This window comes from Neopsephotus bourkii, unplaced genomic scaffold (assembly GCF_033783945.1).
Source record: "Neopsephotus bourkii isolate Nb327-2 ecotype Australia unplaced genomic scaffold, CSIRO-AGI_Nbou_v1 NB_620, whole genome shotgun sequence".
NCBI classification, from domain to species: domain Eukaryota; kingdom Metazoa; phylum Chordata; class Aves; order Psittaciformes; family Psittacidae; genus Neopsephotus; species Neopsephotus bourkii.
Window position 1 is genome coordinate 1,879,446 of NW_026901120.1, and position 15,072 is coordinate 1,894,517.

Sequence of the window (15,072 nt, forward strand, 5' to 3'; positions counted from 1 at the left end):
CTGAACATTATTCATTAAATCAGCCACAACAATTACTCCTGATAACAGAGAGCTCCCCTCCCAAAGGAGTCTGGCCACACGGTAAAACACTACACTCACCATCATATTTAATCACTGCACCAGTTTTGTCCCCCTACCCAACACCCAAGAAGCCTTCAGGACAAGTTCTCCATGCACAGAAAAGCCCCTGCCTCTGGGCTGGATGCATTTCACTGCTAAAAGTACTCAGGAAACAAGGGCACGCTGGAGTTCTGGTCTGAACCAAAAGGTAGTTGTACTCCCAGATCCAACCGGTTCAGATAAGCATCCAAACTTGGACTCCGTGATCACAAACAACCCCATGCAGCAGGAGCCACGCAGAGCCCTGTGCAGTGAACAGACAGAAGTGTCCTACATGGGCTCCTGCATGAATATGCATGTGTTTATGTAACTATGAGCCTCACTCCTTCCAGAAGAAAGGCCTAAAAATGTCACTGGGAGCAGGAAAGGCTTCCTAAAACATCCAGTGAAGCAAGGAGAGGGGCTGCTGCAGCCTTGATGCTGCACAACAGGACCTGGATCATTGCACTGGGGGTTCCCCATAGAGAATTAAATTCTAACCCTTAACTCATATCAAGAGGCAAAATTCCCTCCCCACGTGCTCTCATTACCTGGTTACTGATGGGGGGGCTGAGCACAGCCCACTCCTGTAGGACCCCCAGAAAAGCACTGCTGGCTCTTCAAGCCCAGCACACTCAGCAAGCACCCTTGGTTCAGCTTCCCTCTGGCTGACAGATCAGGCCAATATGCACAGGTATTTTTCCCCTTTCTTTCCATCCCTCCCATCCCTCCCCAAGAAACCATTTTGTTTGGTCCAAGGTCAGTAATTTGACAAAATCAACCAGCACTGAGGGCATCATCTCCTGGTCCCCAGTTGCTGATGGCAAATGCAGTCTGCAGGAGGCAGCATCCTCCCACAGAGGAGAGGCTGAGCAGAAAGGGGTTCTTCCTTATACACTTTAAAGAAGCAGTAAAGCACCAGCCTCATTTCCTATGCCAACAAATGCTCCTGCTGAACTGTTTGGAATTCAGGACACTGCGATGAGCAACAGGGATCTGTGTAATCAAAGCCCAGCAACTGCAGAGGAAAATAACTACTGCAGAACCTATTCCAAAATGAAAACAAACAAACCATTTCACTTTGGCTACGAGGCATTTAAAGCAGAAACCACATTGTTGTGAGATTTTTAATTGCAGATCAGTGTGGAAGGAGCATAAAAGCCAATGTTCAGCCAGCAAACAGGCTTTTCATTAACCTCTTCTGTATAAATGCTGAGCCACAGAACAGGGCACGGACTGGGATGTACCCAGTTACAGACCAAGATGACATGGAACAAGTCTTAAAGGAAGGTAGAGCAAATGTGCACAAGGAATAAACTGCTTTCTCAGTGAGGGAGGCTGCTCCTGGGTTAGGCACACACTGATGTTACCCAGCTAAAAATAACACAGATTTGTAAAAAAATCAGATTCTGGCATCTTCCATTGGCTCCAATTCCTAATTTTATGAGAAGGGGGTGGAAAAAATCTTAATCCAAGACAGCAATATGTCTATTTAAAGGCCACATCTGTTTCCACTACTGCTGTGCCCACTGCAGACCCCAAGCAGCTGCTGCTCCCCCAGGACATGGGGTTTTCCAGCCGTGCAAGACCCACTGCCAGGCTGGGATGGGAGCAAGCAGCTTCCCACCTGGCTTCATTAAGAGGCATGGGCTGGGTTAGTGCCTGGAGTAGTCTCAAGCTTGGGAGAAGCAGATTTCCCACTCTATAGAAACTTAAAAGCCTGGAATACCCCCTTTCTGCACAATAGTTAAGCAAACAGCAAGGCCAGATGTTGTCCCAGTCTTTTCAGCCAAAAATCCAGCTGTTAGATATTCCCAGGAGGACTGAACTGTGCATCAGATTCTACAGCATGAGACGATGAGTCAGTTGCTAAAGTCTGTGTTAAATCTCCAATCCAAATACCCCAACCCTTTAAAAAATGTCTTTTATCACTGTACTCAGTTGGCAGGAGCCCTTTCCCAAGCGCTGAAGCCCTTCCTTTTCACACACCATTAACAAATAGGAATAAACACCATTTTCTGTAGTTTTTCCTTGCTTGTGTACACTGCTATACTGAACGAGCCAATCAGGTCAGGTGCAGAAAGCACTGATAAAGCTGTCTTCAGAGTACTCAGCTAGAGCAAAAAGAGCAGGCAGGCACCAAAATAGAGCTGTGCCCTGGGCTGAAAGGGCCTGTGCTGCTGCAGAGGCTGGCAACAGCAAGGGGGAGAGAAAGGAGGATAACCTCTGAGTGACAGGAAAACGTCATCAATTCACAATTAACATGGATTGCTGCGGTAGCAGAGAGTTTTTGTAGTCCTGATGGACTAGGGATACAAGTATGCCAAAATTTGTGCAGATAAAGAATATATGTCATCAGGACAATTGGTATTAGTTGAGGGTGCCAGAGGAAGGGGAGAACACACAAGCTCTTGGGCACATAAGGCTTAAAGCATTTTAAGGGCAGTACTTCCCTCCGTGGCCTCCTTGCCTTCTGGCCCTGGCAGGACTCGGCTATAGCACTTCCAATGACCCAGAGACGGCAAGGCTCTGGCTCACAGGCTGCAGTACCTGTGAGAGACATGGTAAGGACAGGAACCAGAAAGCCTCTTGTGGAATCTGGCTGTGGCAATTTAGCTCCCAGATGTTTAAAGTATTAATCTACGTACATCTTGTTGCTTAAAATCGTTGTCTATCCATCACATGTGCACATGTATACACATAGATAAGTGTATATGTACAGATATACACACACATACACCTTTATATATATATCTATTTATTTTTTATAGTACATACCATACACTAGCAGATAGGAAGAATAAAGGTCAGGGAAACTGCTTGTCTCTTGTGAAGCTAAAATAAAACAGCATCCTATGATTCTGCCCTCAATTTTCAGCACTTCTTTGGACTCCAGCACATATTTCATGTTTATGGTCCAATCTCATTCTCTGCCTCCCTCCTGTTATTCATACCTGTTGTTTTGAACATGCAGCTTTACGCTTACATCTCCTTCCAGTGCCTTGCATTCTCAGCTTTTACAATCAGCTAAAGAAATACTGGGTTTGATTGTATAAAGCTCAGATGAGGGAGGGGTACTTTGATTTCTCTGGGCACAAGGCCAATAAAAGCTTTTTAACAATGCTGCACAGCACTGGGAAGACTGGTTACCAAACCTGCACTTCCCTTTGCATCCTGCTTGGCTCATTGGCAAAACGATTCTGCTTTGAGTTCATGCCATTTGTTTTTTCCCTTTTTGGTCCTGCCTCTGTGGCACCTCACAGCATCCCACCACGACATACACCAGTTGAAATATGCTCCTGAAGGCTCTGACTTTGCTGGCTCAGGATGTGAATTAAACATCTCTGCACTTGCCCTCATGTAGTGTGGGTTTTCTGGCAAGCTTTGTGGTCCCTATGGGCCCAAGCATCTTGCCTGCTCCCGGAGGGGCTGAGCAGGATGGGTGCACACACTATCAAGCACACCCAGGTCCAGCCTCATCCCACAGGCATCCAACAAGGGTCCTAAAGATACAAGCCCCATAATCCTCAAGCTCTCCGGTAGCCTCCCACAAGAGTCCATCTCCTCACAGTGACAATCTGGAGGTGAGCTGAAGGGCTCGAGGCACACACCTCTCTCAGAAACCTGCTACAGGTCATGCAAGAAGCCCACTGAAGAGAAAGGGGCTGGACCTGGTGTTCACCAAGTGCTGTAAGCACTGGGCACCCTCCTTCCCAGGACTACATGCTACCCAAGGTGTGCTGAACGTTTCAACCTGAAAATAACATCAAACTGTGCGCTTTTTCTCCCATCTTCCATCAAAAATACTGATGATGCTAGAAAAATGTTTCCTTCGTTCCCTCTTGGTTGGCCTCCTTTAGTTCTGCCTGATATGCAACAGAAGCCAATATCGCTCCCTGGCCTAATGAAGTTCACCTTTTTGGGGGGTTTTACAAGCAGGTAACAAGAGATTTACACAGGAGCAGATGGGAGGTTCCTAGTTTTCCAGAGAGGGAAGGTATTTTGTTCTGGCCCCCAGGGCTTCTGGAAGTGATAGGGATCTGAAAATCATTACTTCCCTCAAAGAACAAGCAAGTGAAGGTCATTTTTATGTGGGTTCAGGATTCTTATTATTTTTAGTTTTCCTTTCCATGCAGTCTGTTGGAAAATAGCCCCTGTTATGTTAGCATAACATGAGAACAGTTCCTGGTGTAAGTGTAGAAGCTTTCAGGCATTCTTACATTGAGTGTTGCTGTACAATTTACTGTACCTTTTCTTCAGAGGAGACTGTGAGCTTGTCACTTGATATTAAACTGCAAACCTGGTCCAGACTAAGGCTAAGAAATTCTTCTCCCAGCATCACCTCAGGGAAGTGCTGCTCTGTTCAACAAACGAGAAGGGGGGACAGAAAATTATAATGAAATCCATGTTCCAAGTCAACAGAAGGATGACAGCATCCAGAGAGCTGCTGCTGTCACTGCTCTGAGCACCAGAGACAAGCAACACGCTGCGGCTGCATGGTGGAACAGGAACACAAAACAGCCTCAGAGCAGGTTAAAGAAATGGGATGTTATTGCAAGTAACACAAGCCCCAGGAGACACTTTCACAAATGACACGAGATGGGAACTGAGCTTTGTGCAAAGCCACCAGGTACCTTCCAAGTACCTTTGCAAAGTGACAAATAGGATTTAGAAGTGGTAGTTGAGAAGAGATGATGCCTTTCTGAAGTAGCACATAACCCGGCCACATTGAAATTCAGTTCTTGCCCACTTCCATGAGTTAAACAGAATTAGACCTGCTCAAAACTGGATGAGAGACTCCAGGTCCTTCGTATTTGTAGGTATTCAAAGGAAAGGCCATCTTTAACATGAATTAGCCAAAGTTTGGTGTATACACTCAGCAACAAATAGTGAAAGATCCCAGGGTATCCCGCTAAAACATGTTTGGAATCAGTATCTCCTTCCACCTTTCACTTCTTTCCCCCAAATGTGTAAATTCAACCTTTCTCCTGCTCCAAACCCCCAGCACCCATCTTCCCCAGCAGCTCTTCCTTTCCACTGAAGTCTGAAACTGAACAAATCCCTTTTTCTCCCTTTTGGTTTCTAAATCCCTACATGCTGCAACTTTGGGAGCCACAAAATACGCATCACTGCTTATAATCCCAAACCGGGAGAATTATGACAGATTGCAATAGAGGTCCCAAAAAGGCTCATTGAGTCTGGCAAGCTTCCCATCTAGCCAAAGGGCACAAGGAAAGAATTGCTTCTAAAAAGCAATTTCCAGGTTAAAAAAGAAAATCACTGCTAGGCATTGCAGTCAGTTTTAGCTATGCATGAATGTGTTACATATACAGGCCAATTTAATCTCACCTGCCATTAGCTGAGTCGCTTTTCTCTTCGGTTGAAATGCAGAAACATGAACCTCAGACACACAGTCTGAAAATGCTTTTCTAAAGCTTTAATCCTTCAGCTTCGAGAAGCTCAGGCTCATTTATCCAAAGAGCTCCCTCAGCAGCAAGATCTGCCTCTAGTTTTCACATCTGCAAAGCCTTTAACCTGCCAAAAAGCAGCACCACATGGACACAAGCTGGCATGAGAGGAGCTCTTTGGAGATCACACCTGAACAACTCCTCACCAGCGCTGGTACTGAGGGCATTTGGGCTTGCCCAGCCATGAACCCCACTTGGTCAGATGGGGGCCAACACATCACAGATAAGCCAAAGGCTCTGACTAAAAATATCAGTATCTGGATGAAGTTTAACACTCTATTATGCTGGAAATAAGACCTGATGAAGTATTCTGGCCTTAAGTGTTTGAGAAGCAGGAAATGCTCCCCACACAGTAAGCTGGATGCACTCTTGACTTCTGGACACAATCTCCTGTTCATTCTGGACCAGCATCTGGCAGTAGAAAGACATCTGATCTCTTGTTATTAGTTGGAAGCAAGTAAAAATATTTACTGATTTTAATACAGTAACTGGTGCCTGCATCAAGGAGGCTCCTCCACCTCCTCAAGTTATCCAGTGGCCAGAACTAAGCATTTCTCAAGACACTGAGCTCATGCACACACGGACCCTTGAGCGTGGGGACTTCTGTCTTGGTTTAACTCTGTTACATAAACAACAGTGAAAAGAATTTTAATGGCATTTTTATTAATAGAGTTCCATTAACATTACATGGGCTGTTGTACTAACTGGGACTTATGAAGGCCAATAAAACAACAAAGCAGACTTTCTAATTGCCAAACAACCAAATAAATATACAGTGAATGCGCTGCTTGTTGGGTTAAAGATTACAGGGCCTGGAAGCCAGGATAATGAGATATTACAAGCAAGCCTTTATACAATTAACCATTCCTTCCAGGGTACCTTTTCCTCCAGGGGATAATACAGCCTGAGCAGCTGAAAAGGTTTTACTTTTATTTGCAGCAGAAGAGGGGAGGACTTGGTGGGTGTGTTTTTATTCCACTGAGCCCACTTATGGTCCCATTAAGGACAAAACCGGGCCAAGAAACACGCTGCAGGTGCTTGGGGACTGCAGGTGTATTTTCCCCTATTCAAACAGACAGAAAAGCAGAAAACAAACCAGCTTCTCCCAAGCAGAGGTCAAGGGCAGCTCTGCCAGAGGAGACTGGGAAGTGCTGGGAATTAAGAGCATGGGGCTGCTTGGAAGAGCTTTGTATTGACAACAGAGGAGAAATGCTGAAAGCCGCTGCCTGCATGTACTTACTGCAGACAAGCACATCCACTGTCAAGGAAACAAGAGCCTATCCACCCCCCGGGGTAAGTGCCATTGCTCCACAGATCAGAGGCTCAGAATACAGGGAAATTTCAGCTGAGTGCTCCTGCTTCCAGGTGGGATTTCACTCTGCCCAATGCCATTTACTCCTAGAATGCACAAATCCCCAGCACTGCCTACTTTTCTCACAGGGAGGACACCAGCATGCCAACACTGCTGTTGAATAGGCAGCCAAAGAGCTTACTAGGAACATAGTAGGGAACTATTTTGTAGGCTGGGATCCAGAGGCTCAGTGGGGTTTTTACCTCCTTAGGTGCTCCCATGCGACCAAACCACATTCCACAACTTGCAGCATCACAGAAAGCTACAAGTCTACAGCCCAATAAAGAATTCCCTTCCCTGTTCTCATAGCAGAAGCATGAAGAAACCAACCAGGATGTGCTGATCCTGCTCAACCTACAAGCTGTTGTACCTAGAAGCAGGTTTAACTCAATAAACAGACAACCTTCCCCTCACCTGCATAGGCATTTGCCTGCTGCAGCAGTTCGGTGCACGCGTGCACATCGGCAAACGCTCGGATTCCAAGGCAGTTTGTGGGATGCAGCTGGGACTGAAGAAAATCACAGCAGTTTTTCCTGACATCCATCAATTGCAATAAACTAGCAGCTGGCAACAAAACCTGCGAGGCAAGAAAGGGGAATGAGAGTTAGCAACAAAGAGAGCTTGATTCACAGATTGCACAAATTAGATGCAATTCCCTGTCAGATGGGGACACATCTCTGTAGGGTACAAGAAGGAAGGTTAAAGTCTTCACAGCATCCGTATGCAAAAGATCCCCATCCATGCTCTGAGAGATGGAAACAGCTATCCCAGCTGGGCTAAAAGCAGAGCTCTTCTCACTTCTCCCCACAAGACCTCGAGGCAGGTAAAGGGAGGATAAGATGCAAGCAACCACGGATGCACCTGAATTCCTGGCTTTGCTGCAAGCAGGTCCTGCACACAGATATTATAATATATATTTGATGCATTACCATCACATCCAAAGCCCAGAGCAGCCCAGCACCCTTCAAGACCTTCAACTTTCTTATTTCCAACAAAACCCTATTGGCTTGTGAGCAGGGTGCCCAAACTGCTATTTAAGAGATCAAGCAGGTTTTGGTGACAGCAAAGCTTTCAGGGGCCAACTATTCAAATCAACAGCCATCTTTTTCACTCACACTAAACACTGTGGACACTTGTGGCTCACAACTGCATCTGAAAATGAGGTACTGCTTTGTATCTACAAAACTGAGTGCCAAAAAGGGAGCCAGAAGTGCATCAGGAACGTGGTAGCTGCTGGAAAAAACACCTTTGAGGTCAGTGAGCAGGGCAGGAAGTAGAAAATACAGTTGGTCGGGATGTTCCAGCCTGTGACATCAGCTACTTCCTTTCTTATGTTGTACAGCGACTGCAGACGTGTCTTATCCCAGCTCTCCTATGGCTCTGGTTGCTTCACACATGTCCTTCCAACCGGGCATCTGTGCTCACCATCTGAGCACAGACACCCGGAAAATGATTCCTGACTCAAGTGTCTGTTAAACAAAACAAGCAGGTTACAAGCATTCACCTCCTGGGTCCCCATGGCAGGGAAGGGAAGAAGAGATCCCCTTCCCTGCCCCTGCTCACGTGCCCCACAGCACTGTTCCGCATCAAGGCAGGATGCTCACAACCTGCCCCAAGTCCTTCCTCAGCCCCTGACTCATTCCAGCTCCAGAGCAGCTGTACAGTGTCTGCCTGCTGCCAAGCAGCCACCCCAAGGGGCAGCAATAAAACCAGAAGAGAAATCCATTAATCTGGGAGCCTGTTTTGGCCAGAGCTGCTTGATGCCACGGGGAGATTAGTGTGTGGGTTTGATCAAATCAAGATAGCAATGCTCTAGTAGTCTGGAAACCTAGCTGTGAACCACTTTCTATCTGCCTGAACCATCTCTATATCAGCAGAAAGGTGAGCGCTTGAGCTGTATAAGGGCTGTGGATGAAGAAGTCAGGCTCTCTGCAAACCACCTCTGGCCACATACCAGGCAGAGCTTCCCCTGTGCAATCCCTGTCCGTCCAGGGTGCATGCCTGAAAATCCAGGAGGCCGCTTACATCGAGTGTTTTGGGATATTGCCTCTAAACCAGGCAGCTGTGATGGTACCACCATCACTAATACCCATGTGCTACAGCCCCTTGGACGTCCTAGTACTGCTATTACAGCCTCATGCTGGCTTGAGAGGGCAGCGTAGAAGGAGCCTTACACCACTGCAGTTACTAGGAAAGGGTGTTATAATACTTTTCAGAAGTAGGCTATTTAAATAGCTCATTGAGAGATGAGTGGATCTTCTCTTTCTTACTTCCCAGCTGCACATCTCACCACTCCTCTTGTTTTTACCAGGGAAGGCGAAAAGCAAGCAAAGGATATCCGCTAGCACAAAGTCTGTTTCCTTTAGAAATAACAAGAGGAAATGCCCTGCCTAAACATGCAGCAGGACCAAACTGCAACGCCATGAATATTCCTGCAAGTTACTCACTTGGGTCTGGATTTGGCTCTTAACATTTGAACTCCAAGCACTGTTCATGATTTACAGGGAGCTGGCTTCTCTACCAGATCAGCACCTGCACCAAAACCCAATCAGCATCTGAAACTATGCCAAAATTATCTGCTATTACTACTGAGATTGACTTCTTTGCTAAATAAGTTATGTCCAGAACCATATCTACAGGGGGTGTGTATATATATATATGAATATATATATATTTCCCACAACCATCTAGTTCACCCAGTGTGCTCTCTCGCTCTGCAGACTGTACCCATCTCAAGTTTGACACAACACTGGCTGTGCAAACAAATGCTTTTGTGAACCTTTGATGTCTCTGAACTAGAAACATCTTTCATCCAAAAGTGTTGCTATGAAGTTCATCCAATAGGCAGGGCATTAACACTGGACTTCAGACTGGAGTTAGTTCCAGGTAACCTTAGCCAAAAGTTAACTCGCCCCATTCCTCCTATGCGAAACCGGGAAAGGAGCATCCTTGCCTTGGGAGCATCCCCAAGGCAGGGGATGTACTAAAGAAGGCTTAAAAGCAGCTTTGAAAATCTAGTCAAATTGGAAGGCAAATGAAAAGTAGTGGCTGTGATGTCAGCAGCACATCCAGAGCCACAGCTGGGACTGCACATCTGTCCAAACAGGGTCACATATCCCAAGCACCTTCCCAAGGGAATCTGTGACCAGAGAAACAAGCACAATTTGTGTTTGCAGGGCAGGTTAAATACTCAGTTTTACATGAACAGCTCTAAACTGCACAAGCAGCAGAGAGAAAATGACACATTACTGTGGTGTGGCTTTTCAGTGCAAGGAAGGCAATCGGGCTGTATCACTCCCCAGCTGCTACCAGGCAGTGCAGAGGGTAAATAACGATGATGCTCCTTGATTGCTCCACCTGGAGTGAAACAGCCCAGGCAGAAGCATGTGTGACAGATCAGGCACAAAACCTCCCCAGGAGCAGGCATGAGAAGGACAAGGGGTACAGAGGTGAGAGAGCAGGGGAGCCACTGGCAGGTTCCTCCTGACCTGCCTTCTCCATCTTCACCGCACAGAGCAGACAGAACATCACTTGATTAAACAGTGGGATAAAACTGGAGACGCATCCGTCAGGCACAGCACAATCCTCTGGTGCCACATCCACAAGTTTCTCATCTTTCTCTTAGGGCAATCCAATTTAAAAGACCTTCCACAGGTCTAGGACAGCCCAATCCAACTGCTGTAACACCTCGGAGAAGTCAGTGCTGCTGCTGAGCAGAGCTCTCCAGCAGTCCAAGAGGACAGTGCATGGCAAAGAGCTTTTGCTCCAGGGAGGACAATTCATTGCACCTCCTATAGCTGAGCTGGAAGGCACTCTACCTCATCCTGGGCTTGCACCTACTATAGTTGCAGCTTTTGGAGTGAACTGACCCACTTATCCACTTTATCATCCAAACTCCATCTGCCACAGACACTCTCCTTCCTTGTTGTGAAGTCCCTAGGGAAAGCTGAGGTGCAGAAGCACGCTTCTGAAAAGGAAATGCTACAGCTTCTAGCAAAGCTTTTTCCTCCTTTCTCAAGCCATTTTTCATCACAATTACTACGTCTGCAGAGCTGGCAGTTTCAATATCTGTTTCCTCCAGACAGCTGATTTCAGATTTCATTCCGTCTACATAAGCCATGTCTCCAGTTGTGGTAATGCACAAGGACACATCACACACGTGGTATGCTGCACCTCATTCCTAAGGATTTCACTGCGGAATCAGGGTAATCAGGCCTTTTCCCAGGGAATCATTACAACCCCAGTGGCAGTGGCTTTCCTAACTGGGAGGATAATTCTCAGGCTGCCTGCAGGTAATTAAGGAACATCAGTAAGGAGGGATGGGATGCCCTGAGGAGGGTATTCACTCTCTACACCCAGAGATACAAGTGTCTTCACAGGATAAGAGGGTTCCCCTTCACTCAGCTACTCACTGAGCTGGCAGGTTTGATAGGAGCATCAGAAAGCAAGCAGCAATACAGCCAGCTCAGCTGCAAAATCAAGACCTAACTGAAAAGTTCAAGGGACAGGTATGTGACAAGAGCCAGCTACTCCGTACAGGTAGGGAGCAGGAGCATGTGCATACAGGTTCAACTGAAGCCAACCAGGGCTGCACATGAGCATCTGTGAACTTCCCCAAGTCGCTCCCTTCAGTTTTCCTCCTTCCAAATAAATTCATCCAGCTCAAATGAATGATATCAAATGAATGCTATCTTGTCACTCATCTGAACCTTTACAACCAGCCTTGATGTGAGGTGCAACGGAAGAGGAGCAACAGAAGGCAGCAGTGAAAGAAATCCAGGAAGAGTTTTTCTGAGGCTACACATGACTGCAATGGAAGACAGAAGTCCTTCCTCTGCTCCACACCTTCCAAACACGTGGGAGGTTAAATCCCAAATGTGTGTTCAGAGGCAAAACACTGCTCGGCACAGAATCCTCTCTATCACTCATCATCCCTCAGCCCTCCTACTGCAATCTATACTGCCTTGAAATCCCACTCTAAAAATGAGGTTCCAATGCATAAAAAGCAGGTTTCTCCCCCACATACCCCCTAATGGGGTTAAAAGAGGGTATCTGCTGCCATGTGGGCTCAGTGCTCTCCTTCAAGGAGCCAAGGTGGACTGAAAATCCCCCTTTACATTCACACTTGGGGCATCCTGTTGAGGAGGAATTGCATGAACCCCTCCAGTAATTCACTACCCAGACGATGACTGGAACTGACTGGACAGCTTGGCCCCTTGTACACACATCCTTCCTTACTTAAAAACAAAAAGCTTGCTTTGTGCAATGAAATTATAATCAGCTACAAAAATACATGCTTAGAGAAAGAGTCTCACTTCCTGAGCACTGTTTCAGACTTATAAAGGCAAAAAAACCCTAGGTTTCTATTAGAAAAGAAACAACAAAAATACTGTAAAGATGCTTCTTGTGAAGTGCTGGGCGCTGCTCAGCACTGGAGCATGCTTGGGAGCACTCATTGCTGCACTCCATGTTCCTTCACTGCTCATCTTTTTCTCATTTCAATTCTGCTCTCGCTCTGGTTTGCTCCCTTGACAAGATACTGCCTTTTATGCATTCACAAGGCTGGGTAGCTCGGCTGCATCTGCTCAGCTAACGCCATTTAGCAATCGCTTTCTTGTAGTTTCTACAATGAAATTACCTGGCACCTACATCCAGAAACTGATTCTTCCAGCTGCTGAGGAAGCCTGGAGAATCCCTTTAAAAATGCCCCCTTGCCCTGCTAGAAATCAGTGTGCATGACACGGCAAGAGCAGACCTCAAGAGATACCTGCTCAGAAAACAAAGTCTCGCCATGCTCAAGCACTGCTGAAGCAATGCAAAGAGGCACTACAGAGGCATCTTTCCAGCATGGAATTCTGTTCAGGGATAAAACACCCAGAGACAGGATGGAAATTTCTCTTTAAACTATTGGTTTCATCACCAAAAATATATTAAATTCCATCAAACATCTGCAGCATGGACATTTTTAACACTTCATAAAATTTGAACTAGTCAGTTAATCTTGTATGACATCAGCTTCATCCCTTAGCTCCCACGGATTAATTTACCTCCAGCCTAAAAAGTTACTCACAGAGTAGTCATTTAAATAAATCCTGCAGTAAAAGGACCTACTTTACTATATTGGGCAAAAAATGTTATGCCTAAACCTTAGTCTCCACGAAACTCGCATTGTTTTATCTTACTGTCTGAGAGATGAAAGCCAGAATATAGACAGGGCTCGTACTTTAACTCTTTGTCATCCCTAAGAAACAGCAGGCAGGCTTTGGTTAGGTTTTACTAGGATAGATAGCTTTCCAGTTGTTCAGCAAAGGTCACATCTGGATTGCTTCAAAGACCTTCTGGGCAGAGCAATGCTGCCAGCACAGAGCAGGACTGGGCTCTGCAGCCTGCTCCAGCTCACACAGCACTGCTTATACCAGGTAAAGCTGCACTCAAGCACTGAAATGCTCCCATGGGAAAGCAGCCAGAGCACGTGTAGTCACTTCAAGTGAGCTTCATTCAGCAAACCAACTGGGGCCAGCTGAGCAGATGGCACATCCCACGTGCTGCGTGGGTGCTCCTGGGCCACCTAACAACCAGCAGCACGGAAGGAAGCATACGTTTCAGAAAGCACATGGATAGAGTCTGCACGTTTCCCACAGAAAAACAGACCAGCTTCAGAGTGTGTAAATGACATTTTTAACTCCAGTAATGGAAGAGCCCAGAGGTCCAAGGAACAATATCCCAGTTCCCCATCAAAGTAATGTACCTCAGCTCCTGATGACCCTGGCTATACACTGTAATTAAGCATGGGCTACACAGCAGAAAGCTAGTCCAAGTGACCCACACAGTTGTGTATGAACCTCAGCTTCTTTGGTGTAATGGCACCCTGGAAGTCTCCTTGCTGCTCGTCCTCAGCCTCATCGTAGGGCAAACAGAGTCTGCAGTTCTTCCAATGTGACAACATTGGATTAAGAGTGTGCCAGAAAGTCAAGTCTGTAAAACTGGAGGGTGCAAGGGGCAAGAAAAGCACCAACAGACTTAGGTCATGAGAGATGGCCCAGGGCTTAGGCTGCAGAGTGGAAATAGCTCAGGGGTTTGTCCAAGTTCTGCAGGAGCAACAGATCAGCAAGAACCTGAACCCTCCCTGAAGGACTAGAGCAGAAGAGCATGTCCCAGCAACAACCTTATTTCAAGCAGAGCCAGTCTAATTTTGCCATGTTAATTAGGTCAACAGAATGCAATATTGTTCATCTCTCCAGCATCACTGACACTGACCAGCATCCAAGTGACAGAGATCCAAACTGCCACTTGCAAACAAAGACCAACCAAAAAGCACATCCCCACACGGGTACCCAGCATCCTTTTCAGAAATCAGTGCCTAAGCACACAGCCGTTTTCTTACCACAAATACAAGCAGAGTCAAAGAAAAAGCTTTACCAGCAGCCACAGCCATGTGATGCAGCAAAACGCTCTCTTCCTGAGCATCCCACTTTACCTGTAGGCTGCCTTTCAATTACTCTTTCCACTTCTGGACAAATATTTACGTCAAAGAAATCCAAGACTGAGTACACACACATACACCAAAGAAAAAAGGAAGAATGCCTCATCTGAACAGTGTGTCTGACTCAAAGCTCTGCCAAACAACTCCAGCTACCCAGAAGGATTCAAAAACTAACAGCCAGATTCCTCTGCCATGACCTTAGAGCAGCATTTGACTCACTGCTTGTTTGAGTGCGTTCTGACCTTCAACAGACTGACCCACAAGTCAGCACAGCTTCTTGGAAGGCAAATGCCTGCTCTTGTTATAAAAGCTCAATACAAAAGCTAAATGCAACATGACTTAAGCGTGGGGAAAGCAGCAAAGTGCCTCAAGACTAAACAGAGGCTTGAAGTAGCTCTTTCCAAGCTCAACCTTCTGCTTTCTACAGCTGAAGAGATCACTCACCCCCGAAAGGACCTGTGCCTTTGAGTTTCAAGCTTTACACTTGGGTCTCCATGCTGAACCAGACCTACCTGCACGTTCTCCTCCGTGACCTCAATCTCAGCAGTGTAGATGTAGTCAATGAGCTTCCGCAGGGTCTGCCCATCAACGTCTTTAATCTCAATCTTCTTGGCTTTACTTTCAGACATGTCTCCTGAAATTCATTGCAAAAGGACAGTTATAGCTTGCTT

The 15,072-nt window shown here is 46.4% G+C and overlaps 1 protein-coding gene across 3 annotated transcripts in view; it reads right to left on the reverse strand.

Annotated features, from left to right (window-relative positions):
* The window catches only part of KLHL3 (kelch like family member 3), a 46,059-nt gene that overhangs the window by 11,301 nt on the left and 19,686 nt on the right, over positions 1 to 15,072 (reverse strand). For 2 of the 3 annotated variants that reach the window (XM_061352055.1, XM_061352056.1), the window contains exons 4-6: positions 14,914 to 15,035; positions 7,333 to 7,495; positions 4,349 to 4,458 (exon numbers count right to left, since the gene is read on the reverse strand). In XM_061352055.1, the coding sequence (XP_061208039.1) occupies positions 4,349 to 4,458; positions 7,333 to 7,495; positions 14,914 to 15,035 (395 nt within the window). The remainder of the gene's footprint in view (positions 1 to 4,348; positions 4,459 to 7,332; positions 7,496 to 14,913; positions 15,036 to 15,072) is intronic. The other variant, XM_061352057.1, reaches the window with a different exon arrangement.